At 52.5% G+C, this 12,904-nt stretch overlaps 1 protein-coding gene across 2 annotated transcripts in view; it reads left to right on the top strand.

Moving 5' to 3' along the window:
• The window catches only part of cpamd8 (C3 and PZP like alpha-2-macroglobulin domain containing 8), a 136,593-nt gene that overhangs the window by 84,449 nt on the left and 39,240 nt on the right, over positions 1 to 12,904 (top strand). For both annotated transcript variants that reach the window (XM_078556145.1, XM_078556146.1), the window contains exons 32-36: positions 591 to 727; positions 1,109 to 1,264; positions 2,578 to 2,640; positions 3,423 to 3,655; positions 5,212 to 5,299. In XM_078556145.1, coding sequence (XP_078412271.1) covers positions 591 to 727; positions 1,109 to 1,264; positions 2,578 to 2,640; positions 3,423 to 3,655; positions 5,212 to 5,299 — 677 coding nt within the window. The remainder of the gene's footprint in view (positions 1 to 590; positions 728 to 1,108; positions 1,265 to 2,577; positions 2,641 to 3,422; positions 3,656 to 5,211; positions 5,300 to 12,904) is intronic.

The raw sequence follows: 12,904 nt of genomic DNA, 5'->3' as shown, positions 1-12,904 counted from the left end.
GGGCGCGCTATACGTGGGTGGGGGTGAGGGGGTGCGCTATACGTGGGTGGGGGTGAGGGGGCGCGCTATACGTGGGTGGGGGTGAGGGGGCGCGCTATACGTGGGTGGGGGTGAGGGGGCGTGCTATACGTGGGTGGGGGTGAGGGGGCGCGCTGTACGTGGGTGGGGGTGAGGGGGCGCGCTGTACGTGGGTGGGGGTGAGGGGGCGCGCTATACGTGGGTGGGGGTGAGGGGGCGTGCTATACGTGGGTGGGGGTGAGGGGGCGCGCTGTACGTGGGTGGGGGTGAGGGGGCGCGCTGTACGTGGGTGGGGGTGAGGGGGCGCGCTGTACGTGGGTGGGGGTGAGGGGGCGCGCTACCTGGGAGGGGGGGGTGCAGCTTACGATCTGGGAACATCTTGTTTGATGTTGGTCTGAAGTAAGTGAGACTCCGTCTGCTGCAGCTTCGCCTACATTGTGTCCCTGGGTCAACACACAATAGTTTTGCAGTTGCTTTGTATCTTTGCATTTAATAAACAAGAGTTTGAAACCAGAAAAACTGAAATGTGAAATGATTGTGTTGTGAATCTGTCACCTGTCTCTCCTGTACAGTTGTATCAGCAGAGGTGGAGATGACAGCCTACGCTCTCCTTACCTATACCTGCCTCGGAGATGTGGCATCTGCCCTTCCTGTTGTCAAGTGGCTCTCACAACAACGCAACGCGCTGGGAGGATTCTCATCCACACAGGTAAACACTCAAACATTGACCAATACACGGGAGACATGCCAACAGCTTGATTTGTGTATATCAGCCAATCCCTCCAAGTAATACTGAGCTGCAGACCAATTGTATTTGTGAAATATGTGAGAAAAGTGAGTGGCCGAGATATCAGAGAATCATAGAGATCTACGTAGAAAAAGGCCCTTCGGCCCATCGAGTCTGCACCAATCAAACAAGTACCGAACTATTCTAATCCCAGAGCACATGGTGTTGGGGGTAGTATATTAGTGTGGACAGAGGATTGGCTGACTAATAGAAGACACAGAGTTGGGATAAGGGGGGCATTTTCAGGATGGCAACCTGTAACTGGTGGATATCAGTGGAACTGTTTGTGTTTATTCCCTCCAGGATACCTGTGTTGCTCTGCAGGCACTGTCAGAGTATGCCATTCTCTCCTATATTGGAGGAGTCAATCTCACCATCTCACTCGCATCGACTAATCTGGACTTCCAAGAATCTTTCGAGCTCAACAGAGATAACAAGAAGATTCTGCAGACAGCGGTGGTGAGAAGCAGTCAGTTTCCTGTTGTGATATCAGACATCTACATGTGAAAGAGTAAAGTGTGTGAGTGTGTGTAGACTGGTTAAATCTGTGTGTATGAGGTGCTGTAAGCGTGTGTAAAGTAGTGTATCTGTGTACAAAGTGTCAGCCAATAAATTAGAGGCAGGGCAGGGCTTGGCAAACTGCAAAACAAACACCATCAATTTAGATAAAAACAAAAAACTGCGGATGCTGGAAATCCAAAACAAAAACAGAATTATCTGGAAAAACTCAGCAGGTCTGGCAGCATCGGCGGAGAAGAAAAAAATCAATTTAGAGTCTATTTAAACAGGCTCTACAAACTGCAGCGCACACAATTCCCAATCAATGCTGCTGCAAGCTCTCCGGATAAAAGCAGGATGATTTCTCCAGTGAAATCCAGTGAGTGGAGAATAGTTACAGAATATAAATACCGTGTGTGAATTGATGTCAGTCACATAGAGCTGTGCAGGTTCCAAGCATGGAAATACACCAACCTCTCCATTCTGGTTCAGAACAGTATTATCACTGTTATGCAGTTAACTGTGTGTATGTGTAGTGGGGAGGGGGAGGTGTCTGTGTGCGGATGGGGTAAGGCTGGGTGGGAATTTGGGAGGAATTGGGGTAGAGGCCAAGTGGGGCTGGGAAGAGAAAGATTGGGTGTGAAACTGGGTGTGAGTCTGAGAGAGGGACCCTTCAAGAGGAGTTGGAAGGTTGGAAGGGAGGTGCTGAAGCCTGGAGAATGCAATGGTTGAAGAATCAGTTTCTGATTGCTGCTCTCACATTTCACAATCAACAGACGAGCAGAGAGAAGCTCCGACTCCCAGCGGAGGAGGGCAGCAAGGCTGAGGAGAGTTTCCCAGGTTAGGATGAGGGAATGAAATCAATTACCTGGGGAAAGGGTCTAGTGTGAAATTAGGTGAGGATGAGAGGGTGATTGGGATGTGCTCCTTTTGTTGTGGTGGGGGGAGGGGGGCGAGGAACAGAACTGCAAGTGCTCTCAGTTTTTGGAGGTGCCATAGAGAGTGTTGAGGTGATAGAGCAGCTTAAAAGGCTCAGTAGCAGAGTTTGGAATAGAGATGGACCATTTCACACTGGAAGAAAGTGACAGTGAGAGAGGACTTTAAAAACTCGGAAACTTGAGATGCAAAGGGAATCTGGGAAACCATTTCACCCAAGGAGGGGATACAGCAAATGACTAGGCACGGACACTGGAGACAAGACTTTCTCAGCACTGTGTTCATCATGCTCTCTCAATACCTTCTGATTTTTCTGTGTCTGTTTCCTGCTTTTCCAGATCCCAAGTGTCCCAACAGGTCTGTTTGTCAGCGCAAAGGGAGAAGGTTGCTGCCTGATGCAGGTAACAAATTCACCAGTGTAACCAGTGACTGAAGTTAATGGCCTGTGTTTCAAGTTTCTGACCTTTAGTCTCATCCAAGAGACTGAGCAAAAATCAATTGTACACGGTTGAGTGAGGCCATTCAACCCTTCATGCCTCGGCTGGCTCATTGATCCATCCGGTCAGTTCCACCAATTAGTCCTCTGCTCTTTTCCCATAGTCCTGTAATTTTTCTCCCCCTAAATTATTAAACAGTGTCCTTTTACAAATTACTATTCAATCTGCTGCCATTGTCCTTTCAGGCTGTGCATAATGACTGCACCACTAATCAGGCAGTGATGAGCCCACCCCTCCCCCAATGATACCTTGGCTGATGTAAGACTGAGGCAGGCAGATTCCTAACTCCAATTCCCAAACTGTGATGATCTCGGCCATGTCAGCAACTGGGAATTACCATTGGAGGGAGAGGGAAAATGAGTCAGAGACCCCGCTCGCTCTCTTGTGACTGCTGCTGGAAAGTGTGCGTGTGCGGAACACGTACCCCAGTGAGAGTCAGGATGTTAAGGGAAAATACTGGTGAAGTTGACGGCAGAAATGTAATGTCTAATAGTTCTCAACGGAGGAAGTAAAATGGTTCCTTAAAATGAAAGAAACTTTCGTAAACACAGCTGAGCTTGTGGTTGGGGAAGGATAGACTGGGACAGCAGTGAGGGGATCAGGAGAGGAGAGTGCGGAGGGAAGGTTGCCATGGGGGGAGGGTTCCTGCTCTATGCTGCCTCTAATCTAGTTTCATTGATTTGCAGATCGATGTGACCTACAATGTGCCTGATCCGGTGGCCAAACCAGCATTCCAGCTCTCGGTGAACCTAAAGGAACCGAATCGTGAGCAGCACCAACATCACGTCGGGCCAGTGTCCAGGAATGATAACCGGTCTCAGCTATCACGGAGAAAACGAGCACTGGACACTGATGATGATGATCCAGCTTCAGACCAGGATCATCAGGAGTACAAGGTCACAGTGGAGGCATGTGCCAGGTATAGAGTTCACCAGAACACAGCCTGCCTGTTGCAGGCTCTCTGCCTCTCTCACAATGCTTTCTGCATCTGTCTATCACTGCTTCCCTGTCAGACACCTTCAGTCTGTCTATCCGCATGATTGACATTGTGCCCATGTGTTTATCACTCGTCCAAAGGCCTTGTTGCCACTTCGAGTAATACGTTCAAACTCTCCTGTTCACACTCACAATCTGCTCAAGGAAGGAACTAGCCCCGTGCTGTACCTGCCCTGGGAGAGTTTGATGGGGACAGTGTAGAGGGAGCTTTACTCTGTATCTAACCCCGTGCTGTACCTGTCCTGGGAGTGTTTGATGGGGACAGTGTAGCGGGAGCTTTACTCTGTATCTAACCCCGTGCTGTACCTGCCCTGGGAGTGTTTGATGGGGACAGTGTAGAGGGAGCTTTACTCTGTATCTAACCCCGTGCTGTACCTGTCCTGGGAGTGTTTGATGGGGACAGTGTAGAGGGAGCTTTACTCTGTATCTAACCCCGTGCTGTACCTGTCCTGGGAGTGTTTGGGGAACAGTGTAGAGGGAGCTTTACTCTGTATCTAACCCCGTGCTGTACCTGTCCTGGGAGTGTTTGGGGAACAGTGTAGAGGGGGCTTTACTCTGTATCTAACCGTGTGCTGTACCTGCCCTGGGAGTGTTTGGGGAACAGTGTAAAGGGAGCTTTACTCTGTATCTAACCATGTGCTGTACCTGCCCTGGGAGAGTTTCATGGGGACAGTGTAGAGGGAGCTTTACTCTGTATCTAATCCCGTGCTGTACCTGCCCTGGGAGTGTTTGATGGGGACAGTGTAGAGGGAGCTTTACTCTGTATCTAACCCCGTGCTGTACCTGTCCTGGGAGTGTTTGATGGGGACAGTGTAGAGGGAGCTTTACTCTGTATCTAACCCCGTGCTGTACCTGCCCTGGGAGTGTTTGATGGGGACAGTGTATAGGGAGCTTTACTCTGTATCTAACCCCGTGCTGTACCTGTCCTGGGAGTGTTTGATCGGGACAGTGTAGAGGGAGCTTTACTCTGTATCTAACCCCGTGCTGTACCTGTCCTGGGAGTGTTTGGGGAACAGTGTAGAGGGAGCTTTACTCTGTATCTAACCGTGTGCTGTACCTGCCCTGGGAGAGTTTGATGGGGACAGTGTAGAGGGAGCTTTACTCTGTATCTAACCCCGTGCTGTACCTGCCCTGGGAGTGTTTGATGGGGACAGTGTAGAGGGAGCTTTACTCTGTATCTAACCCCGTGCTGTACCTCACTGGGAGTGTTTGATGGGGACAGTGTAGAGGGAGCTTTACTCTGTATCTAACCCCGTGCTGTACCTGTCCTGGGAGTGTTTGATGGGGACAGTGTAGAGGGAGCTTTACTCTGTATCTAACCCCGTGCTGTACCTGTCCTGGGAGAGTTTGATGGGGACAGTGTAGAGGGAGCTTTACTCTGTATCTAACCCCGTGCTGTACCTGTCCTGGGAGTGTTTGATGGGGACAGTGTAGAGGGAGCTTTACTCTGTATCTAACCCTGTAGTATTTTTCCCACAGGTGGCTGCATTCCGGATCTTCAAACATGGCAGTCCTGGAGGTCCCTCTCCTGTCTGGATTTCGAGCAGATGTGGAGAGTCTTGAACAGGTGGGAAGGTTCAGTTCCAGCCCCGGGGAATCGGGTGGGGCGAGCCTCCCGGTCAAATTTTGCTTGAGAATGATCCTATGAAACAGCTTGGAACGTTTTACTATGTCAAGAGTGCTATATGAATGCAAGTTGTTGCATATCCCGTTTCACCTTATCAATATATCCTTAATTTATCCTCCATGATTATCCAGTTTTATCTTAAATGTACCAGTATCTTATCTCTCTCTCTCTCTTATCCCTCTCCGATCTCCAGTCTCTGATCTCCCTTCTCCTGCTGCCTCTCACTTTCTCTTTCTGTGTCTCATTTATTTTGCTTCTCCAATTCTGATTTTTCTGTCTCTCTTGTTCGGTTTCTAACTCTCTGATTGTCTCTCTATTTCTCTCTCTGATTCTCTCCCATTGTTTCTGATTTGTTCTTTCTTCGAGTCTCTGTCTATCCCTCATTCTGTTTCTGTCAATCTTTGTCTCTCCCTCTGTCTATCACTGATTCCACCTGTTTTTCTCTGGTTCTGCGCCTCTCTCTTTCCCTCTCTCTCTGTCACCCTGGAGTATTGTGTACAGTTTTACAGTTTTGTTCTCCCTATCTGAGGAAAGATATACATGGTGTTGAGGGAGTGCACGAAACTGATCCCTGGGATGGTGGGATTGTCCAGTGAGGAGGATTGAGGAGACTGGGACTGTATTCTCTAGAGTTTCGAAAAATGAAGGTGATCTCATTGAAATGTACAACATTCTTACGGGACGTGACAGGGTGGATGTGGATAGGATATTTCCCCGGCTGGTGAGTCTAAAACCAGGGGACACAGTCTCAGAATAAGGGGCAGGCCGTTTAAGACTGAGCTAAGGAGGAATTTCTTCACTGAGGCTGGTGAACCTTTGGAATTCTTTACCAAGAGGGCTGTGGAAGCTCGATCATTGAGCATGTTCAAGAGAGGAATCAATAGATTTCTGGAGACTAATGACATCAAAGGATATGGGGGTAGTGGGAAAGTAGTGTTGAGGCAGATGATCAGCAATGATCTGTTTGAATGACGGAGAGGTTCAAAGGGCCAAATGGCCTACTCCTGCTCCTATTTCCTATGGTCTCTCTCTCTGGGTCTCTCTCAGTCTCTCTCTCTGGGTCTCTCTCTCTCTCTCTCTGGGTCTCTCTCTCTGGGTCTCTCTCTCTCTGCGTCTCTCTTGATCTCACTCGCTCTCTCTCTCTCTCGGTCTCTGGATCTCTCTCTCGGTCTCTGGATCTCTCTGGGTCTCTCTCTCGATCTCTGGATCTCTCTGGGTCTCTCTCTCGGTCTCTGGATCTCTCTGGGTCTCTCTCTCGGTCTCTGGATCTCTCTGGGTCTCTCTCTCGGTCTCTGGATCTCTCTGGGTCTCTCTCTCGGTCTCTGGATCTCTCTGGGTCTCTCTCGCACTCTCAGTCTCTCTCTCGGTCTCTGGGTCTCTCTCTCGGTCTCTGGATCTCTCTCTCGGTCTCTGGGTCTCTCTCTCGGTCTCTGGATCTCTCTCTCGGTCTCTGGATCTCTCTCTCGGTCTCTGGATCTCTCTCTCGGTCTCTGGATCTCTCTCTCGGTCTCTGGATCTCTCTCTCTCGGTCTTTGGATCTCTCTCTCTCGGTCTCTGGATCTCTCTCTCGGTCTCTGGATCTCTCTCTCTCGGTCTCTGGATCTCTCTCTCTCGGTCTCTGGATCTCTCTCTCTCGGTCTCTGGATCTCTCTCTCTCGGTCTCTGGATCTCTCTCTCTCGGTCTCTGGATCTCTCTATCTCTCGGTCTCTGGATCTCTCTCTCGGTCTCTGGATCTCTCTGGGTCTCTCTCTCGGTCTCTGGATCTCTCTGGGTCTCTCTCGCACTCTCAGTCTCTCTCTCGGTCTCTGGGTCTCTCTCTCGGTCTCTGGATCTCTCTATCTCTCGGTCTCTGGATCTCTCTCTCTCTCGGTCTCTGGATCTCTCTGGGTCTCTCTCTCGGTCTCTGGATCTCTCTGGGTCTCTCTCGCACTCTCAGTCTCTCTCTCGGTCTCTGGGTCTCTCTCTCGGTCTCTGGATCTCTCTCTCGGTCTCTGGATCTCTCTCTCGGTCTCTGGATCTCTCTCTCGGTCTCTGGATCTCTCTCTCGGTCTCTGGATCTCTCTCTCTCGGTCTCTGGATCTCTCTCTCTCGGTCTCTGGATCTCTCTCTCGGTCTCTGGATCTCTCTCTCGGTCTCTGGATCTCTCTCTCGGTCTCTGGATCTCTCTCTCGGTCTCTGGATCTCTCTCTCTCGGTCTCTGGATCTCTCTCTCTCGGTCTCTGGATCTCTCTCTCTCGGTCTCTGGATCTCTCTCTCTCGGTCTCTGGATCTCTCTCTCTCGGTCTCTGGATCTCTCTCTCGATCTCTGGATCTCTCTCTCGATCTCTGGATCTCTCTGGGTCTCTCTCTCGGTCTCTGGATCTCTCTGGGTCTCTCTCTCGGTCTCTGGATCTCTCTGGGTCTCTCTCTCGGTCTCTGGATCTCTCTGGGTCTCTCTCGCACTCTCAGTCTCTCTCTCGGTCTCTGGGTCTCTCTCTCGGTCTCTGGATCTCTCTCTCGGTCTCTGGGTCTCTCTCTCGGTCTCTGGATCTCTCTGGGTCTCTCTCTCGGTCTCTGGATCTCTCTGGGTCTCTCTCTCGGTCTCTGGATCTCACTGGGTCAATCTCGGTCTCTGGATCTCTCTGGGTCTCTCTCGCACTCTCAGTCTCTCTCTCGGTCTCTGGATCTCTCTCTCGGTCTCTGGGTCTCTCTCTCGGTCTCTGGGTCTCTCTCTCGGTCTCTGGATCTCTCTCTCTCTCGGTCTCTGGATCTCTCTCTCGGTCTCTGGATCTCTCTCTCTCGGTCTCTGGATCTCTCTCTCTCGGTCTCTGGATCTCTCTCTATCGGTCTCTGGATCTCTCTCTCTCGGTCTCTGGATCTCTCTCTCGATCTCTGGATCTCTCTGGGTCTCTCTCTCGATCTCTGGATCTCTCTGGGTCTCTCTCTCGGTCTCTGGATCTCTCTGGGTCTCTCTCTCGGTCTCTGGATATCTCTGGGTCTCTCTCTCGGTCTCTGGATCTCTCTGGGTCTCTCTCTCGGTCTCTGGATCTCTCTGGGTCTCTCTCTCGGTCTCTGGATCTCTCTGGGTCTCTCTCGCACTCTCAGTCTCTCTCTCGGTCTCTGGGTCTCTCTCTCGGTCTCTGGGTCTCTCTCTCGGTCTCTGGATCTCTCTCTCGGTCTCTGGATCTCTCTCTCGGTCTCTGGATCTCTCTCTCGGTCTCTGGATCTCTCTCTCTCTCGGTCTCTGGATCTCTCTCTCTCTCGGTCTCTGGATCTCTCTCTCTCTCGGTCTCTGGATCTCTCTCTCTCTCGGTCTCTGGATCTCTCTCTCTCTCGGTCTCTGGATCTCTCTCTCTCTCGGTCTCTGGATCTCTCTCTCTCTCGGTCTCTGGATCTCTCTCTCTCTCGGTCTCTGGATCTCTCTCTCTCTCGGTCTCTGGATCTCTCTCTCTCTCGGTCTCTGGATCTCTCTCTCTCTCGGTCTCTGGATCTCTCTCTCGGTCTCTGGATCTCTCTGGATCTCTCTCTCGGTCTCTGGATCTCTCTGGGTCTCTCTCTCGGTCTCTGGGTCTCTTTCTCGGTCTCTGGATCTCTCTGGGTCTCTCTCTCGGTCTCTGGATCTCTCTGGGTCTCTCTCTCGGTCTCTGGATCTCTCTGGGTCTCTCTCTCGGTCTCTGGGTCTCTCTCTCGGTCTCTGGATCTCTCTCTCGGTCTCTAGATCTCTCTCTCGGTCTCTGGATCTCTCTCTCGGTCTCTGGATCTCTCTCTCGGTCTCTGGATCTCTCTCTCGGTCTCTGGATCTCTCTGGGTCTCTGGATCTCTCTGGGTCTCTCTCTCGGTCTCTGGGTCTCTCTGGGTCTCTCTCTCTCGGTCTCTGGGTCTCTCTCTCGGTCTCTGGGTCTCTCTGGGTCTCTCTCTCGGTCTCTGGATCTCTCTGGGTCTCTCTCTGGGTCTCTCTCTCTCGGTCTCTGGGTCTCTCTCTCGGTCTCTGGGTCTCTCTGGGTCTCTCTCTCGGTCTCTGGATCTCTCTGGGTCTCTCTCTCGGTCTCTGGATCTCTCTGGGTCTCTCTCGCACTCTCAGTCTCTCTCTCGGTCTCTGGGTCTCTCTCTCGGTCTCTGGGTCTCTCTCTCGGTCTCTGGATCTCTCTCTCGGTCTCTGGATCTCTCTCTCGGTCTCTGGATCTCTCTCTCGGTCTCTGGATCTCTCTCTCGGTCTCTGGATCTCTCTCTCTCTCGGTCTCTGGATCTCTCTCTCTCTCGGTCTCTGGATCTCTCTCTCTCTCGGTCTCTGGATCTCTCTCTCTCTCGGTCTCTGGATCTCTCTCTCTCTCGGTCTCTGGATCTCTCTCTCTCTCGGTCTCTGGATCTCTCTCTCTCTCGGTCTCTGGATCTCTCTCTCTCTCGGTCTCTGGATCTCTCTCTCTCTCGGTCTCTGGATCTCTCTCTCTCTCGGTCTCTGGATCTCTCTCTCTCTCGGTCTCTGGATCTCTCTCTCTCTCGGTCTCTGGATCTCTCTCTCGGTCTCTGGATCTCTCTCTCGGTCTCTGGATCTCTCTGGGTCTCTCTCTCGGTCTCTGGGTCTCTTTCTCGGTCTCTGGATCTCTCTGGGTCTCTCTCTCGGTCTCTGGATCTCTCTGGGTCTCTCTCTCGGTCTCTGGATCTCTCTGGGTCTCTCTCTCGGTCTCTGGGTCTCTCTCTCGGTCTCTGGATCTCTCTCTCGGTCTCTGGATCTCTCTCTCGGTCTCTGGATCTCTCTCTCGGTCTCTAGATCTCTCTCTCGGTCTCTGGATCTCTCTCTCGGTCTCTGGATCTCTCTCTCGGTCTCTGGATCTCTCTCTCGGTCTCTGGATCTCTCTCTCGGTCTCTGGATCTCTCTGGGTCTCTGGATCTCTCTGGGTCTCTCTCTCGGTCTCTGGGTCTCTCTGGGTCTCTCTCTCTCGGTCTCTGGGTCTCTCTCTCGGTCTCTGGGTCTCTCTGGGTCTCTCTCTCGGTCTCTGGATCTCTCTGGGTCTCTCTCTGGGTCTCTCTCTCTCGGTCTCTGGGTCTCTCTCTCGGTCTCTGGGTCTCTCTGGGTCTCTCTCGCACTCTCAGTCTCTGGGAGTCTCTCTCGGTCTCTGGGGGTTTCTCTCTCTCGGTCTCTGGGTCTCTCTGGGTCTCTCTCTCGGTCTCTGGGTCTCTCTGGGTCTCTCTCTCTCTCTGGGTCTCTCTCTCGGTCTCTCTCTCGGTCTCTGGGTCTCTCTCTCGGTCTCTGGGTCTCTCTGGGTCTCTCTCGCACTCTCAGTCTCTGGGAGTCTCTCTCGGTCTCTGGGGGTTTCTCTCTCTCGGTCTCTCGCTCTTTCTCTCTCTCTCTCTCTCTCTCTCTCTCTCTCTCTCTCTCTCGGTCTCTCTCTCTCTCTCTCTCTCTCTCTCTCTCTCTCTCTCGGTCTCTGGGTCTCTCTCTCTCTCGGTCTCTGGGTCTCTCTCTCTCTCGGTCTCTGGGTCTCTCTCTCTCTCGGTCTCTGGGTCTCTCTCTCTCTCGGTCTCTGGGTCTCTCTCTCTCGGTCTCTGGGTCTCTCTCTCTCGGTCTCTGGGTCTCTCTCTCTCGGTCTCTGGGTCTCTCTCTCTCGGTCTCTGGGTCTCTCTGGGTCTCTCTCTCGGTCTCTGGATCTCTCTGGGTCTCTCTCTCGGTCTCTGGGTCTCTCTCTCGGTCTCTGGATCTCTCTCTCGGTCTCTGGATCTCTCTCTCGGTCTCTGGATCTCTCTCTCGGTCTCTGGATCTCTCTCTCGGTCTCTGGATCTCTCTCTCGGTCTCTGGATCTCTCTCTCGGTCTCTGGATCTCTCTCTCGGTCTCTGGATCTCTCTCTCGGTCTCTGGATCTCTCTCTCGGTCTCTGGATCTCTCTCTCTCGGTCTCTGGATCTCTCTCTCGGTCTCTGGATCTCTCTCTCTCTCGGTCTCTGGATCTCTCTCTCGGTCTCTGGATCTCTCTCTCTCGGTCTCTGGATCTCTCTCTCTCGGTCTCTGGATCTCTCTCTCGGTCTCTGGATCTCTCTCTCGGTCTCTGGATCTCTCTCTCTCGGTCTCTGGATCTCTCTCTCTTGGTCTCTGGATCTCTCTCTCTCGGTCTCTGGATCTCTCTCTCGGTCTCTGGATCTCTCTATCTCTCGGTCTCTGGATCTCTCTCTCTCTCGGTCTCTGGATCTCTCTGGGTCTCTCTCTCGGTCTCTGGATCTCTCTGGGTCTCTCTCTCGGTCTCTGGATGTCTCTGGGTCTCTCTCGCACTCTCAGTCTCTCTCTCGGTCTCTGGGTCTCTCTCTCTCGGTCTCTGGGTCTCTCTCTCGGTCTCTGGGTCTCTCTCTCGGTCTCTGGATCTCTCTCTCTCGGTCTCTGGATCTCTCTCTCGGTCTCTGGATCTCTCTATCTCTCGGTCTCTGGATCTCTCTCTCTCTCGGTCTCTGGATCTCTCTGGGTCTCTCTCTCGGTCTCTGGATCTCTCTGGGTCTCTCTCTCGGTCTCTGGATGTCTCTGGGTCTCTCTCGCACTCTCAGTCTCTCTCTCGGTCTCTGGGTCTCTCTCTCTCGGTCTCTGGGTCTCTCTCTCGGTCTCTGGATCTCTCTCTCGGTCTCTGGATCTCTCTCTCGGTCTCTGGGTCTCTCTCTCGGTCTCTGGATCTCTCTCTCGGTCTCTGGATCTCTCTCTCGGTCTCTGGATCTCTCTCTCGGTCTCTGGATCTCTCTCTCGGTCTCTGGATGTCTCTGGGTCTCTCTCGCACTCTCAGTCTCTCTCTCGGTCTCTGGGTCTCTCTCTCGGTCTCTGGATCTCTCTCTCGGTCTCTGGATCTCTCTCTCTCGGTCTCTGGATCTCTCTCTCTCGGTCTCTGGATCTCTCTCTCTCGGTCTCTGGATCTCTCTCTCTCGGTCTCTGGATCTCTCTCTCTCGGTCTCTGGATCTCTCTCTCGGTCTCTGGATCTCTCTCTCGGTCTCTGGATCTCTCTCTCGGTCTCTGGATCTCTCTCTCTCGGTCTCTGGATCTCTCTCTCTCGATCTCTGGATCTCTCTGGGTCTCTCTCTCGATCTCTGGATCTCTCTGGGTCTCTCTCTCGGTCTCTGGATCTCTCTGGGTCTCTCTCTCGGTCTCTGGATCTCTCTGGGTCTCTCTCTCGGTCTCTGGATCTCTCTGGGTCTCTCTCTCGGTCTCTGGATCTCTCTGGGTCTCTCTCGCACTCTCAGTCTCTCTCTCGGTCTCTGGGTCTCTCTCTCGGTCTCTGGGTCTCTCTCTCGGTCTCTGGATCTCTCTGGGTCTCTCTCTCGGTCTCTGGATCTCTCTGGGTCTCTCTCTCGGTCTCTGGATCTCTCTGGGTCTCTCTCTCGGTCTCTGGATCTCTCTGGGTCTCTCTCGCACTCTCAGTCTCTCTCTCGGTCTCTGGGTCTCTCTCTCGGTCTCTGGATCTCTCTCTCGGTCTCTGGGTCTCTCTCTCGGTCTCTGGATCTCTCTCTCTCTCGGTCTCTGGATCTCTCTCTCTCTCGGTCTCTGGATCTCTCTCTCTCGGTCTCTGGATCTCTCTCTCTCGGTCTCTGGATCTCTC

Source organism: Cetorhinus maximus, chromosome 13 (assembly GCF_964194155.1).
Source record: "Cetorhinus maximus chromosome 13, sCetMax3.hap1.1, whole genome shotgun sequence".
Taxonomy (NCBI): Eukaryota; Metazoa; Chordata; class Chondrichthyes; order Lamniformes; family Cetorhinidae; genus Cetorhinus; species Cetorhinus maximus.
This window is presented reverse-complemented; position numbering and strand designations above follow the sequence as displayed.